We start from the raw sequence: 27,369 nt of genomic DNA, 5'->3' as shown, positions 1-27,369 counted from the left end.
ACATGAACACGTTGGCTGACAGTCGGGCAGTGTGTTTATGCCACAGTGAGGAGGGCCATCTGGTTCTCCCAATGGCGGCGTGGGTGTGTGGATGGAGCATGCAGGTAAGTCGTGTATGAATATTGGTGTTGGAGTTATTTTATGGCTGCGTGCATGCAGGGAGTTGTATGGACAAGTGAAAGTCTTTGTGTTAGTGTGTCAGCCCCCACCCATGGACAACACTGCAGAATGGTAAAGCAAAAATGGTAAATTAAGTGTTTTACATTGGTAGATTGACCTATTTTGAACATGGGCTAGCCTATCCTCATAACACTTATGTCTTTGCTTTACCCTCTTGCCACAGTTACTATGCCTCAAGAGTAAAGGAAACCAGTGTATTACCCGTCTAGACTGACCTACATTCAATGTTTCCTTGACCCCTGATGCCAAGTTAAAAAGGGTATGCCACTTAAGTATATGCAGACTGCCACTATGGTCCTATAGTCTCTTAACCGGGCATGACCTTAATTTCTTGACATCAAGGGTAAAGCAAACATGAGTTATTACACAGCTTACATTGGTGGCTCTAGAATAGCCATATATCCTTTGGGTGTCATGGCATTTTTTCACTTTGCATCAAGGGTAGCAGCAAACATAAGTGTGATTACTTGGTACACTGGCCCATCTTGATTTAGCCAGTCTTATTATACTTTCTGTAGTATGACATTGGAGTCCTTATTTTGGTAGTACTGTAATACTGACATATATTGTTTTAGCGTGCATATGTATGTATATTTACACAGTGCTGTAATACACTGTTAACCCATTATTTGAACAACAAAAAACATAACGCCTGAGTTTTTTTATTTTCGTTATTTTTTAAACTACTTGACAATTCAAAATATTAATTTACGATGCTTTTTGACCAGCTTGTTTCTTATTTGGTGAACATCTGTCCAGCAGTATTTGCACTCTGGGTAGTCTATGGGAGAAAAACAATTAGAACTGGTGTCTTACCTTTTTGCATTTTACCCAAATGTCCTGTTTAGTTGATTTTCATAGGCCTGTCTGTGGCTTGTACGTGCTTAGAATCACATGCATTGAATAACCTACCATCTAGTGGTTGGGTATGAATATTGATCTACTACATGAGGAGACACCCCATTACACACGCACACTCACACACATGCTCCTGGGTATCGGGCATAGTCACTAAGGCAGGAACTACCTCTGGAGAACCAGGAGCTAGTACACAGTGCGCAGCAAATCTCACTTTGCGGCAGATGCAAACTCTAACTTTTTATTAATTTTATACTACCTAATATGCTCTAATGTCCCCTCGTTATTCTTCTTCATATACATTGTTAATATTGCATAGCTATGGGTGTATGACACCACTTGCCACAGGAATCAAAAGGTTGCAGAAAGGTTTAAGGAAAGAAAAGCTTAAACAGGTTCTCCGTATATGTGCGGACAACTAAATCTTCAAATGAAATCTAGACCAGCCTTTCCTAGCAGTAACAGTCTAAAACAAGTTATCACCTATGAGGGACAAACCATATCAAAGTCAATAGGCTAGAAGAGTCTGCAGGGAGCCAGGACAGCAAGAGTCAATTGGAACACAGTCTATGGAGCTGAGGCACTTCTTGGATAAAAGGTCTTGCACCAAGTTGGAGAGTTTGTAGAAAAATCACTTGTAGTGTCACAAGCTATTAAGCCTGTCAAAAGCAGAGTTGGAAACGACTCTAAAGGTAAGCCACTACAAGTCTCAACTGAGAAAAGCACAGCTCAAAGACACTGAGTTAAGTACCCAAGGTCTGAACAGTACCTCTGGTTTGAAGAAGAGTGGTCCAGCTGGATTCTTTCTGGTTGCCGCGATGCAGACCCTGGGTTTCTGAGCCTCAGTCTTGGGGAGAAGAGGGAGGATGTCTGGAGGGTTCCTGTAGCGGCACTTAGGAGGACGTCTGCAGCTACGGGCTCTTTTCGGTTCAGCGGCACTTTGCGGTTTCAGCGCTTGGTAAACCGCACTTTTGTGGCTCTCGGATACCGGTTGTGCTTCCTTCACTCCTTGGGTCCTGCACTCTGGTGAGGGGACTCGAGCTCTGGTTGTCCTGCTTCCAGAGGGTCCATAGAAGACTTCTGGAGCTTCTGGGTGGATTTCAGACATTGCACTCAACTACGGATTTCTTGACCCCTGGCACTCGGTTCTTGTTGCAACGAAGAAGTACAGCCAGTCCGAGAAGATGGTCCAGTGGAGTTCGTCTCGGGGTTAGTTGGTCCCACTAACCCAAGGGAAGAAGGTGTCCCTTCTGGAGCTTCTCTGTCGAATTGAAAAAGGAGTTTCAGCACAGCAGCAGGGTTTCACCAGGCAATTCAAAGGTTCAGGAGCATGCATCAAGCTTTGTCGATGGTTTCTTCAGGTGTTTCTCCCAGTGGTCGACTCTGCCTTTAGTACCAAAACCCTCCCCTTTTAAGCAGGTTTCCTGAAAGGATAGCTAGCCAGCCAATTGAGACTGGCTTCATTCAGGCATTCCTAGAGACAAAGGACAGGGGAGTTCCGGGAACCTCCCTCACATCCTGCATTTCCAGACACACTGGAGCAGAAGGCTGGCTTCAGGGCTGAAGCCTGCCAAAGGCAAAACGAACAAAGGTCTCAAACCTGACTCAATGCTAACCCGAGAAAGACCTTGCAAACAGAAAATGGTGAAAAAAGATGATCGGGGCCATTTTGATAAAATGGTCACCCATAGGTGCTATATATATACTGCAGCTGAAGGTTCAGCCTGCGGTAGAAAAGCGCAATGGTTGGAAAATTAAACCACTGCCACCAGCCATTTAAAGTAGTGAGGGTAGCATAAACATGTTGCATGAGAATGTAGGATAAAGGGCTACTAGGTAACCCTACAGCACTCCACATAAGATGGTGTGTGCTGGACCTACAAAGAGAAAAGGTAAGTAAAGTCAATTTCACTTTACTACTCTTGGGAACTGTAGTTAACACAAGAAAAAGTATTTAAACCTTATGAGAAATCTAAAGGATTTCTCTGGACATGGCACTGAAGGTGCTGTGTGTCACCATACAAAAAGCAGATGCCTACCGAGTTTCAGACTCCAAAAACAGTGCAAACATAAAGTCTGAATCAGGTAAAAAACACATGAGAGAGTGAGAAAACGGTCTCTAACTCCAAGGTTAAAATGAAAAAGTCCTAAGAGCTGGGGGTCTCTAAGGTTGAACGGATTTAGCACAGAAATGAGAATTTTCCCTAACAGCATTGAATGGTGTGTCTGCTTTGCGCATGTAGTACAAGTAGAGTGGGCTTTGGGAGTGAAAGGAAGAGCTTTGTGAGTCTATGTGTTGAGTTGTATACAGCAAACCATCCGCCTTGCATTGGTGGATTAGGTTACTGGTTCACCCACCCTCCCTGTTGCAAAGACACAAAGAACGGGCTGGTTTTACTGCTCTACATGTGGGTGCAGTGCTTGTTCATCCCCTTCTCTGGATTCGGGAACAAGACTGTCAATTCTATTGATGGGTTCACATGAAACTTTGAAATATATTTGGAAGAGAACCATAGAGGACCTATGGTTCTCATCTACCTTTTTTCACACAAATGGTTAGTCAGCTAACAGCCTTAAGCTCGCTCACCTTTCTAATGGCTATTGTGACGCTGAGGAAGGTCACTTCGTTTGTGCTCCTTTTTGGTAAAGCTTTATGCATTATCTTAGACGTCCCATTATTTTCTGATGTTTCTCTCCGCCAGGTGGAAGGGGGTTGGGGCGGAGAGGGTGAACCACAGCTTTATCCCTTCCATAAAAGCCATGATCGCGGTCACTTTCCGACACCACCTCTCCCTTTTGAGAAGCGGTGTATGCTGCTAGTGTGGGGGAAATGTACTTCAATTGGGTTATCTACTTAACTGGGTATGAGATAAAGCCGTTGACTGTCTGCAGGTGCAGAGGTCCGTTGGGCTTGAACTTCTCTGTGCAGCAAGTGACAAACTGCTTGTCTAATGGTTTGCTTGCCTTGTGGAGTATTACCATATATCGGGCCAGCGGGAACGTGCAATGTGTGCTCTGCAGATGCTGTGGAGTCCAAAGGTGGGTAACTTGTGACATACACAGGAGGTGGGAGAAAGGTACCATTCCTGCCTTTAAACATGTTGGTTCAATGCGAAATTAGGGTTGTTATTTGGAAATAGTTTGAACTAGTTTCTGAAACCACTATGTTTGTTGTGTAGTAAAGCAAGCCAGTTATTTGTCTTTGCAACACGGACGGCGGGTGACCCAGTAACTAAATCAAGAATTGCAGGAGAAATTGGGGGCATAGAGTTGTGTAAGTGGTATTGGGCATACTGTGACACTTCACTCAAGAAAAATGTTCATGGTCTAATCCAACATTTTGTTTGAGGAGACTGGTATTTTCCAATCCAAATTAACCCAATTACCCTCATGTTATGAGCACCCCATTGGCCCATCTCTAGATAATCTATTCCCATGTGGGTGGGGGCATCTCCTGGAAGTCTTTCAGTCTCCATTTGTGTTGTGGCAACAGTGTGTTCAGGCTTCTAGTTTTCTCTGTGGTTCTCCTGTTCTGGTGAGCTTAATTTCCAACCAGGTTTGGGGAGGTTTCTTCCCACCTCACCCCACACCACACCTGTGTCTCCTGCAGACTCTTTAAGTTTCTGTTGCCCAACCATTCCCATGGGCTCCACCTGTGGTTGGTACGGTGTTTCATGGATTTATGGTGGTGAAGTTCCTTTCCTCGTATGGATTGAATTCACCTAGCGGTCTGTGTATTCTTGGTTGCACCCAGGTACCTCCTGGGACTTGAAAAACCTGGGCACAACAGGGGCTGGTGGGAATTGCATCAAGGGCAGTGTATGCCTTGAAAAACCTTTACAATTCTTTACAAGTAACTTCACTTGACCTAAACCATGGGTTCGACCCACAAACTTGATGGCATAATATATGTTGTGTGGAAAACCCTGATGGCACATGCAGAAACCCTTCTAGCCTTGTTAGTGTGCATTCTCAATATAACAATGTTCTGTGGATCGCAGAATACAAGAGCCCTCTACATGTGACGTGCCATTATGCTGGGCTCCTGTGAGGGATGTAGGGAATCATTCTTGAGTAATTATCAATTCTATAACGAGACCCATTTACAAAATCGAATTAATCCCGTGCACACCTGGCATTTACCACTTGAGGAAGTGTCAGTGTGGTCTAACATGGAGTGTGTTGACATTCTGGCGAATTCAATGAAAAGCTCCTCATTATGCCACGCCAGTTCTAGGCCATGGATACATTTGTCGAACGCCACAGATGGACTTCCAAGTAATTGGATGATCCTGGGGCACTGCTCCCGTGTAAAGGGCAGCTGTGGACACTGCAGTTAGCGCATACAAACATTTCAGAAGGGACCCTTCAGACAAATTTCATTCAGGTGCAAGACTTGCCAGGGGCATGCAATTGCCTTGCAGGCAGCTTTGCAGGATGTTTGTCAAAAGTAGGAGCGGGAATGCAACATAGCTTGGTCATCCATTATTACACTTGCCTGCATCAAAGGAAAGCCTGACCCTATGCTTTCACTTCCAGGTTCCCATATCCGGTGTTGCCGGGGCTGTGCAGTAAGGACAAAGCGGTCAGGGATATTTGCATATGCGCCTCTCATGACTCGTCTACTTAGTCAAGGAAGCGTAACCCTCGCTATCATTGCAGCAACATGGTTAGAGTATACATTTATCCCAATCTCCTGCTCTTGCCGGTGTGCCCATCAGTCAAGTTGCATCCAATTCCCAAACTTCAGACACAAAAGCACCAGTTGCACCCCTCCCACTCCCTCTATGGGATCCAAATATGGTCCTTTCACATACTAACGAGACCTCACTTTTATTCAATGCTTAACACTTCACTGAAGGAGTTCACATACAAATTGGCCTTTCTCATCGCCATAACGTTCAACAGAAGTCTCTCAAAAGGCTAAACATTTTACACTGCTCACAGACATAAGATGGTCTTTAGAATGTATGGTTCTCTCCCAGATCCATTTCAAAGTTTCAGGTTGACCAATCATTTCCAGCCTTCTTCCTGAATCCACAGAGCAGGGGGAAGAACGCCATGCACACTTCATATTTGTAAATCACTATGTTTTCCATCAGTAAAAGCTCAGCGGTGGGAGAGCGAGTGATCAGTCACTAAATCAACCATTGCACGATCGTCCATTGTGTACAACTGTTACACTCAGGGCTTGCAAAATATACTAGCACACTAGAATTAGCAAGCAGATTTTATGATGGGTGAGTACCATTTGGGGATGTTTGAAACTTTTTTAATTTGACATTTACTGCAAACAAACTGCCATCACTCCCCTCACCAGAGGGCTGTGGAGAAATCTTCCTAACAGTGTAATTTGTGGCCGGTGAATGGATGTATTGTTGGATAAACAGTTGTCTGTTTTTATGCCTCTCACCCATATTTTAAAAGTTTAGGTTGTTTGTATAGGCGAGAGTTGGGCGCAGGTAGAGTTCACCTGGAGCTTGATACTTAACCGGAAGGGCACATAGCTTAATATGGAGAAGTGCATCAGGGTAAACATTTCAAGTTGCAAGCCACTAGCCAGATATATAAAGTGACTTGGCTCCTTAATTCTATATACTCAGCAGACCATGTCTGACTCTTCACTAGCCAGTGGTGAGTGCAAATGTTGCACCCTGTGTGCATCAGACATGAACTTGGATGGATAGTCAAGTGGTGTTGATTAGTGTCTAGGGCACAGTGTATCCCAGCCACGTAGTACACTAATGTCATTCTATTTTCTTTTCCTTTGCTGGCAGTGATGAAGGAAAGGTAAGCTAACATTTGTTTAGTGTACAATTAACACAGTGAGGTCCACACTCAGACCGGCCGGTAGGGAAAAGCTAGAAGGACAAGACCACATGCTTTTGTGGGCTAATTTGAGGTAAATTGCTGTGCATGTGGTGGTTTTGAGCACTTAGTGTTTGAGTGCTTGTGGTGTGTTTGAAAATGTGCAATTAGCTGGTTTTTCATTATTGCGTGGTGTTCCCCTTCCTTGGAGCTTTTCATGAACTGATTCACAAATGTCTGCTTGTTACCAGTTTTTGTGCCAGCACAAAGCTGAACTCTGCCACTTGTGCAGAGCACCGTCCTGATGCAATTTACTGATCTAGTTTCATGTTTCCTTTCCCAGTGATTCTCTATGTCTTGGGATTCCTAATCGGTTCATTGGTGTTCAGTCTCCCTCTGCCAGTAGCCTGGATCTCCTTTTCAAAATGTCAGAAGTACCGATCCCAACTGCTTGCGCCATCTGGTAAGTGCAGCTGGGTCTCTGGAATGTAGGACGAGTAGGGTCAGTGTCTGATGTGAAACTGTTCTTGCTGTTTGCTTACAATTTGTGCATTGTGAGGTCCGATCACACGTGTAACATGTGGGTCCTAGGTACTTTGAGTCGCATCTGTGGGGAAGAGGTTCACCTAAAAATTGGAGAGTTGTGCTCTAAGAAGTAAGTGGCATGGCTTGATCCTCGTGTGAAAGTCTAAAATTGAGTCCACAAATAAGGAAACTTGTATGTTACTCAACCCACATTGGAATCCCCCCAGAAATCAATGTATTGAGATATGTTGCATACCTTGAAAGATCTCCCTCTAACTGATGGACTCCTGTTTTACTCCCTTAGTCCAGGGCCTGGCTCTGGTTTTATGTGCTCTGTCTTAGGAGTTCTTGTGGCTCTTATGGCCTTTTAATCTCTGTAACAACGTTCCTTATGGCTGCATCCTCTTTGACTCCTCAATTTATTTATTGGTGGATGGCCTGCACATGCAAACCTTTCACCAAAACACAACCATATAAGTTAAATGCAAACCATCCTCCTGAAATTTACAGAAAAATCTTAAAAATAATTAATAGTCTTATAAACAGTATCCTGCAATAAATTAAAGTATAATAGATTAAAACTCACATCTAACTTTGCAATTGGCAAAATTCATAAATTGATCAACCCTACTGAGCACCATCTGGTCCATATGTAATTTGTTTTAACCCTGTCCCAAGGGGTTACAAATACCTCTTCCAAGAATGTAACCACCCCAATAATCTGGGAGCTAAATTCACCAGCCCTAGCCATCGCTCAAGCCTCATCACGGTTGGGTGTTGAAAGTTCCACAAGGAACCTACTCGGGTGGCGATTTCTGGTAGTAGTCACCCCTGGGCATTCAATCACCACATGCTGGAGGGTTTTCTGCAGAATCTACAGTGTATCACTTTCCTCCGGCATGGTGTCTAGCATGGAGATTCACATGCACATGGATATTCCCTGTTGTCAGGCCGGGAATCCTCAGTAAAAGAAAAAAACACTTTCACTTACAAACTGTATTTCGAATGGATTGTGTCCGCCAACGTATTCCACATCTTTGACATGTAATGTCCACAGCTGTGCACTTCGGAAACTGTTTCAGCAGAGGGTGTCCTGCGTTGATGACATCGGGTCCATGTCCCTCGAAGGCCTCCATCGAGGGCGACCTCACCGGATGTTACAAATAGGACGCACGACGCCTGTAACCTCAGTTCTGTTTTTTGCGCGAATGTGTTGATTCGTAGAACTCGGCGCGCCTTGTTTGTTCATCGTTACAATGTCCTTCTCTTTGACCCCTCCGACTCTGCGGTCTGGCTTCAAGACCTGCCGGGACTGCAAGACAAATGTCGATTACCGACCACCACCGCATTTGTTTGTGGTGCCTGGGCGAGTTGCACGATACCGATGACTGCTCGAAATGCCAGTCGCTGACTGTCAAGTCCTTGCGGAAGGGGAAGCTCCAGGTAGGTAGGGGCTCTAAGCCTGTTACGTCCTGAAAATCCAAATCTAAGTCCAAGGTGGTTTCCACCGATGACTCGAGGGGAGACTCTCTGTGTCGGAAGGAGTCCTGGGGATCTCGGTCCCAGAGTGGTTCCCGCCATTCTTCTTCCTCGTCCCGGCACTCTAGGAAGCGCTGTCACCAGTCGCCTTCCCCGTCCTGCTCGGATGATGGTGCCTCGAGGGAGGTTGCATGCCCGACAAAGTCCTCAACTCTGGAGGAATGGGCTGCGTTTAAATGTTAGCGATTTTTCAGTCGCAGGGCACTGGTCCGGTGTGCATTCTCAATAAGCCGGCCAGGATCGGTCTCGTACCGTGGCTAGCACGTCTTCGAGCTCGGGTCTACGACGCAATTCGCATCGGGAACCTTCGAGGTCCCGTAGGAACACGGATTCAAAGAGTCGCAAGAGACATGTCTCTAGGTCTTGGTCCTCGTCCCCAGCGAGATCGCAGCTACCTATTGAGGGCTTGATGCCAGCGTCGACTCGGTCGGCGCCGTGTCTATCTGACTCTGACGTCGACGCTTTACCATCGTTCCGGCCCACAGCGGCTTCGGCACCTGTGGCAACGCCGAAGCCTTCGGCGCTCACAACGTCAAGGTTGTCAACTCTCTCGGCGTCGAAGCCTTCGGCACTATCAGCGCCTTCAGGGATTTTTTCTCAATTTGCCTTTTGGAGTAACCGGATATCGTGGATCCTCCAAGGAAGGCTATGGCGAAGTCTGTGAGGCCAGTTTTGGACTCCAGGCCCTCTTCTGCCACCAGACCTGGGTTTCACCTCCCTCTGGCTGACATTTATGAAGAGGAGGAAAGGTCCGAGTTTGAGGACCCTGGTGAACTTGATGAAGCTCCACTTTTTTCTGGAGACAGTCAGTTGGAGGAGTTGAGGCAGACCCTCCATGATGCCAGTGGGTTGAACACTTCCCCGGAAGTGGAATTTGGTAAGCCTGAGCCTGGGGCTCCGGCAGAGTCTTCATACAGCAGGCTCATGGTGAGGGTCTCAGAGTATCTGGGTTGGTCCAATCCTCCTGAAGACTTTGTGCAGGATGATCTAACGGACATCTTAGATCAAGGTCTGTCCTCTGACCCGGTTTCGCCATTTCATCTTAACTTACTGAAAAGGGTGGCAGCTGCTTGGCAGTCCCCGGAATCTCTTCCGGCTGTTAATAAGTCTTTGACCAAGAAATACTGCCCTTCCCTTATCGAACCCAGCTATTTATCTACTCACCCCACTCCCGAGAGTTTGGTGGTTCAGGCAGCTACGGCCACCTCGAGGCAGGCGGCGTACCCTACGATCCCTCCGGATAGGGACGACAAGCTCTTCGACGGTTGGGCCCTGGAGGTATTTTCTGTTGGGAGCATGGACTTGAAATCGGCTAACTCCACGTGTGCCTTGGCAAGGTTTTCACACACTCTGTGGAATTGTGTTTCTTTGGCGGCTGAGCATATTCCAGAGGGGGAAGAAAGGGATGGGTTCCTTGATCTCGCGCAGGATGGCAAGGATGCTATGTGCGAATCCCTTCAATCGGGTTTGGTTACGGCCGACAGTGTTAGCCGGTCCATGGCTGCGAGCACCGTTATACGCAGATTTGCGTGGTTGCAGAAGTCAGGGTTTGCTCCGGATGTGCAGGCCTGTCTTTTGAACTGTAATATAAGGAACACTCCAGGCTGCTTTAAGTTGCTTCTTAATATGTTTACTTCCAGTTCTTAAGTTACAAGTTACATGACTAAGACATCAGGTATAAGACAGATCACCGGCACCCTTCACCCAGGGAGGGAGGGACTAACTGAACTCCTACAGAACACTCAACACAGCATTCTCACACTGATACATCAACATTCCACTTGACACTTGCATGACATCACTAAGCACATGGCCACCTTCAGCAGACTCAGACAAGCACATCATAACACATCTCCCTCCTTACCGAAACACCTACACAAACAACAAGCACTTTACATACAGGCAAGTCACACCACCATCCACCATACAAACTTCACAAGATACTCTCACAGCTATGCAATTCCAAACTTCACCTACAAATCCAGGTCACCCTCAATAATAACACAAATCACCTTCTGTCTGTCCCTGCCACAAACAGACTCTAGACTCACACTCTAGACACATACCAGCCCATACAAAAGGCTAAGACTACCCTACAAACCAAACACCGACTAAAATAACATAGGTCCTTCCGCCCGCCCCCGCCACAGACGAGCCTCCAGGCTGCCACCCTGAAGCACAGCTTGCCATCCTGACGCAGTACTAGACATCCAGGATGACAACAGAATCACCGTACCTAGTAAGAGAGCTCATTAAACCGCTAAACCACCACTACGAGATATCACCAACTATGCCTGCATCACATACATACAAACAGATACATAAATGGACTAGGCCAATCGAGCCCACCCAACCACACCAAGGCATACAGAGCCTGCAACAAACTTGGAAATGCTGGCCAGCCATCTCCAAGACCACCGACAAAACAAGGGGTTGGCCTAAACACTCATCTCAATGGCAGTACTAACCAGTCCCATGATCCTGACCTCAAAATACCCTAGCCAGGATTGACAGATAACACAAAAAGAAAACAACTCATCAGACGACTCTTCATCTTGGACAGCATCTTTCCCTTTAGAACAAGGGATGGTATTCCCCTTATTTTGTGACCCAAAGAAAGACTGGGGATTGAGACCCATCATGGACTTGCGTTGGTTGAACAAACTTCTCAGGAAGGACAAGTTCAAGATGGTCACTCTTTCTCAAGTGCTCCAGGCACTTCAACTTCAGGATTGGTTGGTGTCTCTGGACCTCAAGGATGCTTACTTTCATGTGCCGATTCATCCCGCGCACAGAAAGTACCTGAGGTTTGCGAATGGCGACTCGCACTTTCAGTTTCGGGCCCTGCCGTTCGTATTGACCTCGGCCCGAGGATCTTCACCAAGCTAATGGTGGTGGTGGCAGTGTACCTCAGGCGAGGGGGGGGGATTCACGTCTACCCCTACCTGGACGACTGGTTGATCAGGGCACGCTCTCCCGAGCAAGCCCTGGATCATCTCGGTCTCACCTGCCGCACCCTCCATATGCTGGGGCTGTGTTAGACACGTCCTTGGGGACGTGCTCGCCTCCCAAGGAGAGGGCTCATCCCATTGTGCAGATGGTGGACAAGTTTCAACATGCCCAGAGTCTCCCGGCTATCGATTTCTTAAGGTTGCTTGGCCTCATGGCAGCCTACATTTTTCTGGTGCCAGAGGCCAGGTTGCGCATGAGATCCCTGCAATGGGTTCTCAAGATGCAGTGGTCGCAGTCCTCCGGCAAGATGACGGATCCCGTTCCGATTCCACTCTCGGTCTCCCAGGATATTCTGTGGTGGGCCAACGAAGGGAACCTGAAGAGGAGGGGAACCGTTTTGGCAACCGTGGTCTGAGGTGACGGTAGTGACAGACGCTTCCCTCACAGGATGGGGCGCTCATGCCAACGACTTGACCGCCAGTGGTCGTTGTTCTCCGGAGTCCAGACTCCACATCAATCTGTTAGAGCTGAGGGCCATCAGGCTAGCCCTGAAGGCTTTTCTGCCCTCTGTACAGGTGAAGAGTGTCCTGATCATGACGGACAACACAATGGACATGCATTACCTCAACAAAAAAGGGGTGGGGGTAGGATCACTTCCGTTGTGCAGAGAGGCAATGCAGCTCTGATTCTGGGCCATCCAGCAGGAAATATGGCAGGAGACGTAAATGCGACAGCGGACGCTCTGAGCAGGCAGAGCGCGATCTCCCATGAGTGGGAATTGGCTCAGGAAGTCCTTCAGGAGATCTTCGCCCTTTGGGGTACCCCGCAAGTGTATCTCTTCGCCACCAGTGTCAACCAGAAGTGCGAGAGATTCTGCTCAATGGAATTTCCTCCAAGAGGAGCCTTAGGAGACACGTTCGTGGTGGATTGGTCATTCCCACTGCTGTACACATTTCCTCCAGTCCCCGTCATTCCTCAAGTGTTGCGGAGGTTACGGATGTTCGGTTCCCACATGATCCTCTTTGCTCCGGATTGGGCTAGGAGAGCGTGGTACCCGGACCTTCTAGAAATGTCCATCTGCCCTCCACGCCGTCTTCCCTACTGAGAGGATCTGCGCTTGTGCGCTGGGTTGGGGTGGGGTTATAGTCCTGTTCTCCACCCAGAGGTCACGAGACTCAACCTTCACGCTTGGTATCTGAAAGGTTGAGGTATAAGGATTGGGACCTCCCGGATGACGTGATGGAGGTGTTGCTTTCGGCCAGGCGGCCTGCAACAAAATCCCTGTACCGTTGGCCTAAGTTTTGTGACTGGTGCAGAGGTAACAATGTTGATCCTTTTCAGTGTTCCATTCCTATGGTTTTGTCTTTCTTACTTTCTTTGGCCCACAGGTGCCTTCAAGTGGGTACCATTAAGGGTTACCTGGTGGCGCTCGTCTGAAGAATGTTCTTACTTTGAGATTCCTTTGATTTCTCAGTTTATTAAAGGACTGACTAATGTATTCCTACCGTCTCCTTTCCAGGTGCCGGTTTGGGATTTGAATTTGGTTTTGAAATTTCTCATGGGTGCTCCGTTTGAACCTTTGCACTCTTGTCCTTTGAGATTACTGTCCTTCAAGACTGTGTTCTTAGTTGCGGTTACTTCCGCTCGCAGAGTGAGTGAATTGCAGGCACTTTCATCTAAGCCGCCCTTTACTGTGTTTCACAAGGACAGGGTTGTACTGCGAGTACGTCCTTCTTTTCTACCTAATGTAGTCTCTGAATATCATTTGAGTCAAATGGTGGTTCTTCCATTTTTCTACCCTCCTCCTCCTGGTAAGGAAGAGGAGCAACTTCATCGGTTGGATCCTAGGAGAGCTCTGAGCTTTTACATTTCTAGGATGTCCAGGGTCTGTCCGGTCCTGACTTTTCTTGTCCGCGGGAGATGCTGAACCCCACAGATCCCTCAAGACTGTTTGATGAACAACTGTGTAAATTACCAGCTGAAGAACTAACACTCCAAAGGGAAAGGGGAAGTGGAGAAAATAAAAAACAGATGCCAACTTCTGAATGGCTGTGAATCTGCAGAAGGGAAGGAAAAAGGTTAATCGGAAAACAGCATAACCTTCAAAGTCTATTATCCAAAACTACTTCATAGGATTGGTACCTTTTAACCCTCCATTAACAACTTGGAGGATGTTATTTGCACTTGTAAGTAACTTTGGTTATTCTGATGAGTTGAGATGAGTATCCTTCAATTAGACTTGGATTCTTTTGAAGGGAAGTTAAGTTCCAAATTGCAGGAAAACACCTTATCCTCTCAAAAGGTGACTACATGACATTCAAACTCCATCATGTTCCTGTCTTGCGTGCAAGTGAAAGCACAGCCAGCAAAACTCAGATCTCAACTCATGAATTAACAGATCAACACCTGGAATCAACCCTGGACATCGCGTCTTTCATGTCCCTTTGAATGTATTACAGCAGAGTTTTTAAAGTATCAATTAACCCTGTTGCTCTTGCAGTCTTTCTTTCTTGCATGCAGGTAAGAATGTCTTCTTTCATTCACAGTTTTTTAACCACACCTTTCCACACTGTTGTAAGCCAACATGCAGCTCACATGTCAGGTTCAGTATTCATTCAACATGTATTTTACAGAATGTCTTTCTTAGTAAGTTGAGTCTCCAGCAAACTAACACTTGACAATGTCTTTAAGAAGTAAACTCTGCAGCAACCTAAATACCTAACTCAGTAGTTACCTAATCAAGATAAGAATCTTGATGGAAAGGTAATCCTCTTTCCACTTGAAACAAACGCTGCGCTCCCACCAGATTAACAGCATTGCCTGTCCCACGTAGTCCTTGATAACTGGAAAGCAGATTTCAAGGATCTCTCTGCCAAATCTTCTCATAAAAACTTCAATTGGGCCTAAAACCAGGAACATAACAAAAGCAGGACCTTCCTTCTAGGGAATGAACAATGAAAGACAGTTTAGAATGTTAGTGCTGCCCTGAGGACCTTCACTCCACCAATCAGTGAGCAGCCTCACTTCCTCAATGATGACTTGGGGAACTCTCACTCTGTAAAAGGGAGGTTTAGTACAACCACCAATTACAAATTCCCTTCCCACAATTAACCAATGTTTGTACCTAACCCAAACCTATCTTACTTCTCACATACATTCAGACCTGACAGTTCAGAGTGGACGATCAACTCTTTGTAGGTTATGCTGAACACCGGTTGGGCCAGGCTGTTACCAAACAGACCTTGTACAGGTAGATTATCCTCACCATTACGGAATGTGTTACAGATTGGTGGGTAAGTACCCTCCTGAAGGGTTGAGAGCTCATTCCACTTGGGGCTTGGCTACTTCCACCGCCCTCCAGCGGCATGTTCCTATTAGGAATATTTGTGATGCCGCAACATGGGCTTCAATCCATACATTTGTTAAGCATTATTCCCTGGATACAATCCATGGTCAGGATATGGCGTTTGGGAAGGCGGTTATTTATTCCGCAATCTAATTGGGTACTCTACATTATTTACCCTGGTACTGCTTTGGGAGTCTGTCAAAGATGCGGAATACGTTGGAGGACACAATCCATTCGAAAGAACAAGTTACTTACCAACTGATAACGTTCTTTCGACTGGATGTTCCTCCAACGTATTCCACATCGCCCTCCCAGCCTGCTCCTCTGGAGAATTTCCTATGCGATTGCAGCTTCAGTTTCCGCATGGCTAAGTGCAGTCAGGCAGGCATGAGACTGGTGCCACGCACTCTGAGGGAAAAAATGTAACCGAGGCTACGGGCGCTGTGCGTCCTATTTTTAACATCCGATGACATCGCCCTCGACGGAGGCCTTCGATGGCCATCATATCCGACGTCATCAACGCAGGATGCCCTCTGCCGAAAAAGTTTCCGAAGTGCACAGCTGTGGACATTACATGTCAAAGATGTGGAATACGTTGGAGGAACATCCAGTCGAAAGAACGTTACCAGTTTGTAAGTAACTTGTTCTCCTCTAAACCAATCACTGTACTCTGGGTCATACTGTCCCAGCCAATGACTGCCCTCTCCCTAAGCCCCTCCTCTGGCAGCTATCTTCAGATTTTTACAGCACGTTCAAGTGTTGGGAGACCTCCAATATTGCTCTGTGAGTGATTCTAAAGTGTTTACATTTTGTAACAGGAAAAAGTTCTAATTTTGTCAAATAAGAGCCTGTGTGCTCTTCTCTCCATCTGCCGACAGCAGGGATCCGTTTGTCAGTGAATTTCAGCACCCCTCAGAATTTTCATCGAAGTTCCAGAAGGCCTTCTGGCCTACTCCGCACCTCCGACCATGACGGAGGAGAAGTAAGGAATTTCGCTTTTCAAACTCTGCACCAGATGCGGACTGCAGAACCTGTTTGTGGGGGACAAACACCATCAGTGCCTCTACCACCTTCACCCAGACCACAAAGAGGGAGATTGTGAAATCTGCCTCACGATTCTCCAAGAAAACCATGAAGGATCGACAGTCGTCTGATGGCTTGGCTAGGCGCCAAGGCCTCTGCCCCGTGCCCCAAGCAGGGTCATGCCTCACCTTGGACTGGCCGGTCTCATGAGCGGACTTCCTTTGAGGGCTCTCCATCCGTGGGGACCCAAGACAAGGCCAAGCACTGCAAGTCAGTTTCTGTCGGGGTCACTGCGCATGCAGGTCCCTCGGCGAGCAGGGCGCAATCAATGTCTCCATCTGCCTCCATCGATCGTGCTCCTCCTCAATAACGAAGTCGCCCAGCCCGGCTAAGCTGCGGGAAAAGCAAGAGAAGATGAGGGTGGAAGAAAAGGCGTCTGACCTGCCCAGGCGGCCCAGGAAAAATCATTGTCGCGATTGAGATGGTGGCGGCCGATCTCTCGAAGGCCAAAGCGGTTGAGCCTGCAAAGGTAGCCTCTACTGCGCCCAGGGTGTCCATGCCCCCATGGTGGGAGGCATCAGCCGGGGCGGTAGCAAAGTCTCGTGGCACGCTTGAGAAGAGGATACCGTCGCTGAGCCCGGCTCAGAACCCTCAGGGTGAAAAAAGGGTGGGGGGGGGCCATGAAGCCCCAGAACAGACGCAGGCTGTATCCCAGGACATGCATGTTAGTCCTCGGACGGCGCAGGGCCTAGTGTACCGGCCACGCCTATTCAGTCGAGAGATGTATCCCTGGGCATCCTTTCGACCCTACACACGCTGGTATCAGAAATCCGGAAGAGGATCCCGTAGGCCCCGACCCCTGTGGCTCCGGATCAGCCTCAGACTATGAGGTGAGGTGGGGTAGTTTAAAAGGCTTAGTATTAAAAACACATTATTTTCCGGGGTGAATTCAGTGAACCATAAAATCAGATAATGACCAATCTGAAGAGCGACTGTCTTCTAGGTGATAGACAGACTACAGTTTTCTGCACACTTCAACATTTTTGCTTTTCCCTGTTGTGATATATCCACGGCAGTCTGCCGGTATATAATATATATATCGGTATCTGAGAAGTGATCTTAGGCGCTTGTCCAGTTATTCCCTTAAAATAGCAATACTACTTTTTGTCCTTATTTTCTAACAGCCCTTAAGAGTGCTTAATATTCCTGTCTGTTTCACTGTATAATGACAGACGCGCTAAGATCTGCGAGATAATAGAAATTAAAAAAGGCCCTAAATCGGGTTATACACCCATTTCCAAGATGGCGTAATGGTTTTTTACGGTTTCTTTAAAATACATCTGGAATGGCGGGAAATCAAGAGTTCACATCTAGATGACATGCCTGACCAAGTCACCTGATGGATTTTGCACATATTGTTGAGTTCCGGTATTTCTGTCTGTTTCACTATATAATGACGGACGCTCTAAGATCTGTGAGTTAATAGAAACTAAAAAAGGACCTAAATCGGGTTATACACCTATTTCCAAGATGGCGTCACGGTTTTCCGGTTTCTTTAAAATACATCCAGAGTTTGTAACCTCGAGTTTGTTACCGGGAAATCGTGTTTTCACAATTAGATGACATGCCGGATCAAGTCACCTGCTGGATTTTGCACATATAGGTGAGTTCTGGTTAAGTGTAACTCTGAAGGGAACTATAGGCTATACTGAGCACAGCGCTAGTTTTAGCAACTAACTGCTAATAGTCCGAGTAATGCCTGTTTTAACTACTATTGCAGGTTTGTGCCATAGGAGCACAGTAGTGAGCCGCATCAATTGACGAGTGTTCGTCATTACTTGAAATGAAGACACTGCGAAATTAAAGAACTGGGCAAAGGTAGGATTTCAATATAGAATTTAGCCGGCATGGGCCAACTTCTGTGAATAGTAACACGCTCCGGAATATGCATAAGTATAGGGACTACTTTTCCATCCTTCACTATAGGAACCCTCCTGATTGAGTAACCAGAGCCACGATTCTAAATCCACTGTGGCCGCAACCCAGATGTATTTAGCAGCACAGAGAAGTTATTAAGACATTTTCGACCATCACTGAATAGTCAAAACCTAGTTCCTGTGAAGAATCAAAGAGGTAAGATACATGTAATTTATTGGAACATACCTACAACCTAATGGATTCTTTGAATTCACTCTAGAAGATACGGATGGATCCGCAGAGATTAAAAGTAAAGTCCTATGCGTGATGCGAAGGACAAAAAAATAGGAATTTATTCCTTAAATGAGATGACTTCAAAGAAGCAAAGCGATAATCATTTGGTGGCATCAGTAGATGGCACAATTTCATAATTCCCATATGTAGTTGGTTTACAGGTTCTGTACAGGAGGAACCAATCCTTTCCTAAACCACAGTCCAATTTAGGAAGATGAACCATGGATGAATAGCTCCACCAGCTTGACCAGGTAATACGTTTAGCTTCAACAACTTTATTTTGTTGAAAGAAATCTGAGCAATTATAGCTCATTCTTGTTTTCATTATATATTTTATCAACCGTGATCCTCGCTTACCTGTAACTAAAAACTGAAAGAAGAATAGTGAAAAGTTGGAACTCTTTGTGATGAAAGTCCCATAAATACCTAGAGGACTGAAACATATTGAGTCTTCCCTCTAGTGATAACAAAAACCTAGAATTGTATATTGAGACTGATTAAGAGTCTGAACAATAAGAAGATGCAGATATTTCTGCTAGGGTTGTTCCAAATATATATAGATGTATACAACATCTAGTTCTCTATTCGAAATAATTTTTTTGTCACTTGTACTTTACTTCTGTGTTTTATTTGTATGTTTTAAGAGTAGTTCAATGAATTGTTGTGTATTGTGATCTCAATTTAGAAATGTTTTAAATATCTGAATCTTAATAAATTGTTGAATTACATTTTAGTGATTTTCTTTATGAGACAATCACTGTTGATCAATTTTTCTCTACGTTCTATGTTAAAAAAGGGGTGATTCCTAATAAATTGTTGAATTAAATTTTAGTGATTTTCTTTATGAGACAATCACTGTTGATCGATTTTTCTTTACGTTCTATGTTAAAAAAAAAAAGGGGTGATTCCATGCCAGAGCTTCCGAGCTTTCCAGCTGATGACCGAAGAGAACAAGGAGGGCTTCTTATACCAGAGGTGCAAGGCCAAGAGGAAGACCATCATGGCAGTGCTCCTCCTGTGACGATGTGTGGGACGAAGGCCTGGCCCTCCTGGAGAATCCTTGCTCGGACCCGGCTAAGGGGGCTATGCTGGAGAAAAAGTACAAGGTGCCGGAGTCTGCACCCACGTGCCTACAGTTGCAATCGTCGCCGGACTCGGTGGCATCAGCGGCTGCGAGGAAGAGGTGGTCTAACCCCTCATCGTCGTCCTCATTCCCTCTGGACAGCGAGGGGAAGAAGTTAGACGCCATGGGGAGGAAGATCTACTCTGGCATCGACCATCAAGGCAGTCAGCGCATTGTCAATCCTAGCCAGGTACAACAGCGAGCTGTGGTACGAGCTTGGCCCAATTCTGGAGTTACTACCTCACAACAAGCGGGAGGAGGTGATCTCCCTCCTCCAGGAAGGTGAAGTGGCATTGGACCATGCCATCACAGTGGCTCTGGACATCACCGGAACAGGTTTTTCCGACAGATGGGGAACAGTGTCTGCCTCCATCGTCGAGGCTGGTTGAAGGCCACCAATTTCCGCCAGGAGGTCCAAACAAGGGTGCTGGACATACCCTTCGGGGATAACCTCTTCGGGAAGGCTGTCGACTGGTCCTTGCAAGCCATCAAGACTGATACGGATATGGCTCGTGCCCTGGGCACTCCAACAGCACAGCTCTTCCTTTCGTGCCTCTGGCAGGTCGACGAAGGATTTTGGTGGAGGCTCTTCGTTGTACCGTATCCCTCCTGGTCCATGAACCAGGAGGCCTACAGAGACCATTGCAACGCTTTTGGTGGAGGTGGTCAGTGCTGTTACCACCCCCCCAAGGTGGAACGCAGGTGCCGAAGCAGGAATTAACTGGTCAGGATGTCAGGCTCCCACCTATGCACCCCGGTGGGAGGCCAGCTGGCGGGATTCGTCAGCGAGTGGAAGAAGATCTCCGACAGATGGGTGCTGGATGCTCTCGCCCACGGACATACCTTGGAGTTTCAGCAAAAGTGTCAGCGGATCCCTCCAGTAGCCCGGCAGGAGCAGCACATCCCTCAGCTCCTGCAAGAGGTACGGGCCATGCTAAGAAAGGGGGCGATGGAGCTAGTGCCAAGACTACTCCGGGGCGCCGGAGTCTACTCCAGATACTTCTTAGTCAAAAAGAAAACTGGGGGAGTCCCAGAAATTCAGGATGGTCACGTTGCAGCACATGCTCGGCCAACTGCAGGACGGAGACTTCTTGTGGTCGCTGGATCTGGAGGACGCATACTTCCACGTCCCCATTAACAGGAAACATGGTAAGTTCCTACGATTCGCAGTGCAGGGAAGACGCTACCAATTCAAGACCCTCCCTTTTGGACTAAAGTCGGTGCCCAGGGTGTTTACGAAGTGTTTGGTACCAGTGACGGCCCATCTACATTACAGGGGTTATACACGTGTCCCCGTGCCTCGACGGCTGGCTCATCCGGGCCCAGTCAAGAGAAGTAGCTTTTGACAGATCTGGGGTTCTCCATCAATTATCCAAAGTCCTGCTTAACCCCATCGCAGAACGTGCTGTTCTTGGGGGCCAAGCACGACGCAGTCTCCTGCCTGGTGTCGCCCTCGGAGGAGAGGGTAGTGGCCATGCTGGGGAAAGTGTTGTCACTGAAGACTGCCACGGTGCAGACCATCAAGTCGCCGATCGGCATGATATCGTTGTGCATCTACCTTATCCGGCTCTGCAGGTTACGGATGTAATCTCTTTAGGAGTTCCTGGACGCTCGCTGGATACAAGGGTCCGAAAGCTACGCAGACAAGATTCCTCTCGAAGAGGAGTTCCGTCAGGTGATAAGGTGGTGGGCCCGTACACTGCAACATCACCCGGGGCACAGGGTTTCAAAGCCCCCCATACCAGGAGACGGTCACCACGGACGCTTCCCTGGAGGGCTGGATCCACAGCAGACGTCTGCATGGCAGAGACCTGTGGCTGATGGAGGAGAAGAATCTCCACATCAATATCCTGGAGCTGCGGGCAGTGTTCTGGGCCCTCAAGTCATAACTTCTGTCCCTGAAGAGCAAAGTGGTGAGGATCTTCTCGGACAACACCAGCACAATGTTCTACATCAGAAAGCAGGGGGGGGCACCTGATCCCCAGTGCTCACCAGAGAGGCGCAGGATTTGTGGCACTGGGCCGTCGACAAAGAGATGTTACTTCTCCCCTTTCACCTGGCGGGAGTCAAGAACACCTCAGCAGGGAGTTGGGCTCCTGCCACGAGTGGGAACTTCGGCAGGATCAGGTGGTCTGCATCTTCAAGTGGGGCAGACCCCAGATCGATCAATGGCGGCGAACTCCATATTCCAGAAATCTTCCAGCCGGTTCCATCAGCCGAGGAGCATGGAGGCGCTCTCCTTCCCATGGGAAGGCCTGTTCCTATACACGTTCCCTCCATTGCCTCTCCTGCTGTGAGTCATCAATCAACTGAAACAGTGCCGATGCAGGATGATGCCCATCGCCCCTGCATGGCTGAGGCATATTTGGTACCCGGACCTTCTCAGCCTGTCAACGTTGCCTCTGGTCAAGCTGCCAGTGGTTGCGGATCTTCTCACCAGAGAAGGCGCAATCCTGCATCATGAGCCAGGCTCGCTGAACCTAAGGGGGCTGCAGCCCTAGAGTACGGAGGATAGGAGATGCCGGCAGACCGCAAGGAGGTCCTTGCCAAGGCCAGAGTGATGTCAACTCCTAAGTGCTACAGTCAAAAGTTGAAGCGTTTCGCTATGTGGTGTCCGTCGCAGAAGATCAACCCCCTGAGGGTCACTGCCCGCAGATTATTGTCCTTAGCTAAGGCGGGGCTGGCGCACGCCTCTATCAAGGTAAATCTACATCTATCTCCAGCTACACCAGGTCTCCAGGACAATCTTCTCTTTGGTCTCACCGTCTTGTCAAGGAGTTCCTCAAAGGACTATTGTGATCTTTCCCGCCGGTGAAGGATCCTGCCCCGGCGTGGGAACTCAACGTGTTGCTGACGAGGTGTTCAGGAGGGGAAGAAGTTACTGACGGGCCCATAGGTCAGCGCTCACCCTCCTGAACTTGTAAGACAAGATAGCTGCACCATGTGAGGACAGGGGGTGCAGGATTCACTTACTCCAACACGACTCAATAATGAGGACTCAGTAGATTGGCAAAGGGAAGTCAGTTTAATGACAATTACATCAAACAGAGAAACAAATGGAAATCAGCAGCATTGCGATCACCTGTCTCGTTCCGACTTCCTCGAACTTCAGTCGGACAGCACTTCTTATAGGCAAAAATCGTCATCACTGACGCCTAATTTCTATAAAAATCATCATGCAATATAATTGGTTAGGAAAGGTAACTTAAGTATAGGTGTTATATCTGTAGATGATAATAGGGCATGCGGATGGGATAACTCTTATCAGGTGGGCGTCTCCCTCTACATCATGCATGATAGATGTCACTACAACTACAATGTCCTATTGGTTACAATATCTATAGGACTCCAGATAACTTGGTTCATTGTGATTGGGCAGGTTACACCCCTAGACATACATTTCCACTTTTAATTAGCAGCATGCAGAATGGACACTCCTGTGCCTGGTGTCCCAAGTTTCACCCTGCCTCCCTTCCATCAATCAGTGTTTTAGGGCGACGTGTCAATTAGTTGGCTAAGGATGGCCTCGAAACTGTAGTCTCTTATCGGGAAACGTTATGGCATCGTCGGGTCCTGGATGACATCAGGCGATGATACTTCTTCGAACCTGGCTGGTCAGGTGTTAGTTCACCATGAATCTGCTTCAGTTTCCAGCTTTTAGTGCATTTAATTCTGTGTCAGCCTAGCCACCTGCATGGGCCCCCCTTATCTTGACCTTCATGAGGTAGGCTGGTATGCTCTAAAGCTGGAGTCTTGTGAGCTGACTCTCTCCTCCTCTTCTCTGGTTGACCTCGATTTACTAGGCATGAGCCGCTCTTTGTTGAGTTTCAATTCCGCTCCTTCTCTTGCCTTTGCTGGGTTTCGAAACTTGGCCTGTCAGGCCTCTGGCCTCCTGGGTACCTTTCTGCTTTTACAAAATGGAGTCACACTTGTATAATGTGCCTTATTGAGGTAGATATATGGTTGGCGCTTGCCGCTCTATCTTCTACTAAGCATTGCAAGCAATATCGATTTCTTAGCATCTTGCGTTTCAAGCCTATTTACGCACGTTTAACAGGATGGTTGCTTCCATCATGTCTCGTAGCACTGTTTCCTCACGTTGTAACATTGTCTCCTCTCTGTGTCTATTTCATTCATTTTCGTAGTTACTCGTACCGGCGTGTTATCTTCGACAGCTGCTTTTGTTCATTCATGGGTCTGTTCAGGCCCTTGTGTCATTTCCACTGGCCTTCCATTAAGGCTTTTGGGGTCTCTTCGTGCACCGTGTGTAGGTACTCCTCATTTCGTATCAGCGGCTGGTATGGCTGTCTGATAGGGTACCGTGCTGCCCAGGGGTGGCTGGTTATGGGTGCTTCAACCGGTATGGATCTTCTGATGTATACTGGGCAGAGTCCCAGTGCAGCTCTTTGTAGGTTCATTTGCTCTTCATACGCCACATACCTTGGCGAGTACGCTCCTGGTACCTAGAAATGAGGGGAAGGGGTGCAGGCCATGTCTGGGACCTCCTCTACAGAGGCTCATGGGAGCCCCCTTCAAGCCTATGCATCAGGACCAAGTTCCTCTCGGGGGAAACAGCTTTCCTTGTGGCCATCAACCCATCACCACTGCTAGGAGGGTGGGTGAGATCCAGCCCCTATCCTGCAAGCAGCCATATCTGACTTTCCACAAATTGATGGTGGTGCTGCGGACGCACCCCTCCTTCATGCTGAAGCTTCCATTGGAATTCCACCTCAACTAACCTTTGGGGTTACCTGTGTTTTATTTCTTTTTTTCGAAGCCTTTGTAACCGGCTGAAAGGGCCTTGCACTTGCTGGACGTTGCTTGTGCTCTGAAGTTCTACGTGGCATGCACAAAGAGTTTTCAGAAGACATCTAAACTGTTCTGTGAACTATGGGAAGGCCTTGTCCAAGGCTTCCATCTCAAGGTGGCTCTCCAGCTGCATCACGCACTGTCTCAGTTGGCGAACCGACTGTCCGAGAGCCCATTCCACCAGAGCGATCGTTGTGACGACGGCGTTCTTGTCTGGTGTGTCCCTGCTGGACATCTGCAGGGTTGCTACGTGGAGGGCCACGCACACCTTCACGAGATTTTACTGCGTTGACAGGGATTCCCGGGAGGAGTAGTGTCGGCCAAGCAGTACTATGCAACCTGTTCACTTGAGGTGAGCCTGTTTCGGAGGTAAGAGTAGTTGCTTCTTTTGAGCCTTGCCACCTCCCGTTGTTGTGTAATGTTGTACTGCAATGTATTCTTTATTCATGAGCATGTGAATCCATGCCAGACCCCATGCCAAAGAAAGAACAAGTTACTTACCTGTAACTATTTTTATCCTGCATGGGTCTGGCATGGATTCACATGCAAACCCTCCCTCCTACCCCTTCCTCCTAGCCCTCTGCGGCTCTTCTTGGTCATACTGCCACTCTACGTACTTACCAAACCTGAAGATGGCTGCCAGAGGAGGGGTTTAGGGAGTGGGCAGTCATTGGCCGTGGGCAGTATGACCCAAGGTACAGTGATTGGTTTGGAGGAGAAATACAGTTTGAAAGTGAAACTTTCTTCTTTTACCGAGGATTCCCGGCCTGACTACGGCGAATATTCATGACATGTGAATCCATGCCGGCCCCATGCTGGAGAACAATAGTTACAGGTAAGTAACTTGTTCCTTACTCCACTGCCTCTTTGCCAACACGATTCCCCCCCCCACATATCTGGGAGCTGCAGGATCTTTCTCCAAAAGAGGGCCTCAAGTGTCGGCCAAATCTTTTTAGATGTTAGCAGGGAAAAATCTGCTCTCTGTATGTCAATATCGAGACAACTATTTGACAATAAAACCTTATTAGCGGGGCAAGGGTAAATTTACAAATGTACAAAACCTCCTTAGTAAAAACAGAGCCTTGCCCCAACAAGCTACTTGCTTTCGTCTGCAATGCTGCCACCCTTGGGGCATCATTCACACTTGAATTTAATAGCGTTCCCAAGTATGTAAATGTCACCACTCTCAAGAGGCATTCTCTGTTCAGGTACCAATTACCCTGCTTCCCCCTTTTGCCCCGTAGCGATTGCAGAATCAGAATGCTCGATTTGGTCACATTTATTCTCCTCCCATATCTGCGAACATAAAAATGGAGTACGTCCAATTTCTGCTGCAGTGCAATTGGAGTTTGGTCCCATGGGCCAAAATAATCAGCATATAAGATGTGACCAATCGTTTGGCCATTTAATCTAGGAGGGAAGCACCTCACTCTATTCAGGGTTTCCCAATGTCAGAAATAAACAGGGTGAACAGAGCCGGCGCAAGCGGGCACCCCCAATGAGGCCCATCTTTTTCTACTGCTCTAGACCTCCTGATCCTGCTACTCTCATTTAGGTTCTGAGGCACTTGATTATTCCAATTTAATCATCCTAGGCGACCTAAATATATGGTGCAATGTTCCGGAAGAAACTGACTGTCTTTTCGATATTTTTCAAACTCACGATATACAGCTGTCTGATTTACTACTCACACTGGTGGACAGTATTTGGACCCTGTTTTTGTAGGGGTCTGAAACTACAAGCATGAAATCACCCCAGTAAGTTGGTCTGATCACGCAGTAGTAAGTTTCCTATTGCCTGGTAACCATAGACCACATAGGGCACCTATCTGGGTGCAACGGCTTCGCAGGAATAAAGACTTGAATTTTATCTCAAGTAAAGGATTTGTGCCGGGTTTAGTGCAGCCTCAATCTGTCACGGACTGTTGAGAAATGTACTCATATCATGACACATCTGCAAACTAATTGTGATAACCTGGCCCATATAAAAAGTGCAAAAAAACACCCAAAAAAAAATCGATCGGTGGTACAGTGAAAAGCTACAAAAACTGAATGAGTAAATACCGGAAAAAATATGACTTGAAGACCAGACATAGTTCAGACTGTAAGATTGTGAAATCTGCATTGGGAGCATATAAACAAGAGATTTTGTCAGCAAAGTCTCTTTCCCTGGAAATGGTCTGGTATGGTAATATTTATTTGCAAAGTGCCCATACGCAAGGCAAGTGTTTTAAAGCGCTCAAGGAGGGAGGGAATGGGAGAAAAACAGTCATTCAGAGCCCTTGAGTTTCTGTACGATAACCTGTCTGCCAAGGCAGAGTAAGTGCATCTAATACAATTAACAGTGCAGATGACAACAAATGGGTCTGACAACGATTCTGCAGTTAATCCAAGAGCATAGAGGTGCCACTATGCAGGAGGGGAGAGTGGGAGGAAACGATAGACGATCCTCAAGGCATGGTACGTTCAGATCGTGCAAGTGCACAGACTGTATAGGAGAGGGGAGGAGGGCAGGACAAGTGGAGGGGGGATCCAGGAGCACCCAGTTGGTCAGAAACTGGGTAAGTGCTGAGAGATCCCATTCTCAATGGGCAATAGACAGAGTGCAGTAGCAATGAGGCAAGTGCAGGACCCGAGGCAAGTGCTGGAGGACTGGCGAGTGTGCCAGGGACCTGTGACTCTGAGGAACTCCTGGCGGCCAGTTGGCATGCTGTGTGGAAAAGGGAGAGAGGGAACAGAGCAGAGAGAGAGGTTAGCAGGGCAGAGGTGGAGAGAAAGTAGAGGAGAAGAGGAATGTATTAAGGAATTTTCAGAATCTAAGGAGATCAGGCTCAAGACGGAGGGTGGAAAGGAGGCTATTACAGAGGGAGGCCCCTGCTGAAGATAAAGATCTCCCTCCAAATCTCTTCTTTGAGAACTGGCTCACTCGCAGAAGGTTGGAGGTAGACGAGCAGAGGGCTTGGGAGGGATAGTATTTAGGAAGGCATCACAGTGAA

At 47.4% G+C, this 27,369-nt stretch overlaps 1 protein-coding gene across 3 annotated transcripts in view; it reads left to right on the top strand.

Moving 5' to 3' along the window:
* LOC138516931 (uncharacterized) overlaps nt 1-27,369 on the top strand; it is a 348,123-nt gene that overhangs the window by 200,806 nt on the left and 119,948 nt on the right. For all 3 annotated transcript variants that reach the window (XM_069632397.1, XM_069632396.1, XM_069632395.1), the window contains one exon: nt 7,190-7,309. In XM_069632397.1, the coding sequence (XP_069488498.1) occupies nt 7,190-7,309 (120 nt within the window). The remainder of the gene's footprint in view (nt 1-7,189; nt 7,310-27,369) is intronic.

The sequence above is a fragment of the Ambystoma mexicanum genome, chromosome 6q (assembly GCF_040938575.1).
Source record: "Ambystoma mexicanum isolate Mex_15411 chromosome 6q, UKY_AmexF1_1, whole genome shotgun sequence".
NCBI classification, from domain to species: domain Eukaryota; kingdom Metazoa; phylum Chordata; class Amphibia; order Caudata; family Ambystomatidae; genus Ambystoma; species Ambystoma mexicanum.
The sequence above is the reverse complement of the archived record's forward strand: the minus strand, read 5'-3'. Positions and strand labels throughout refer to the sequence as shown.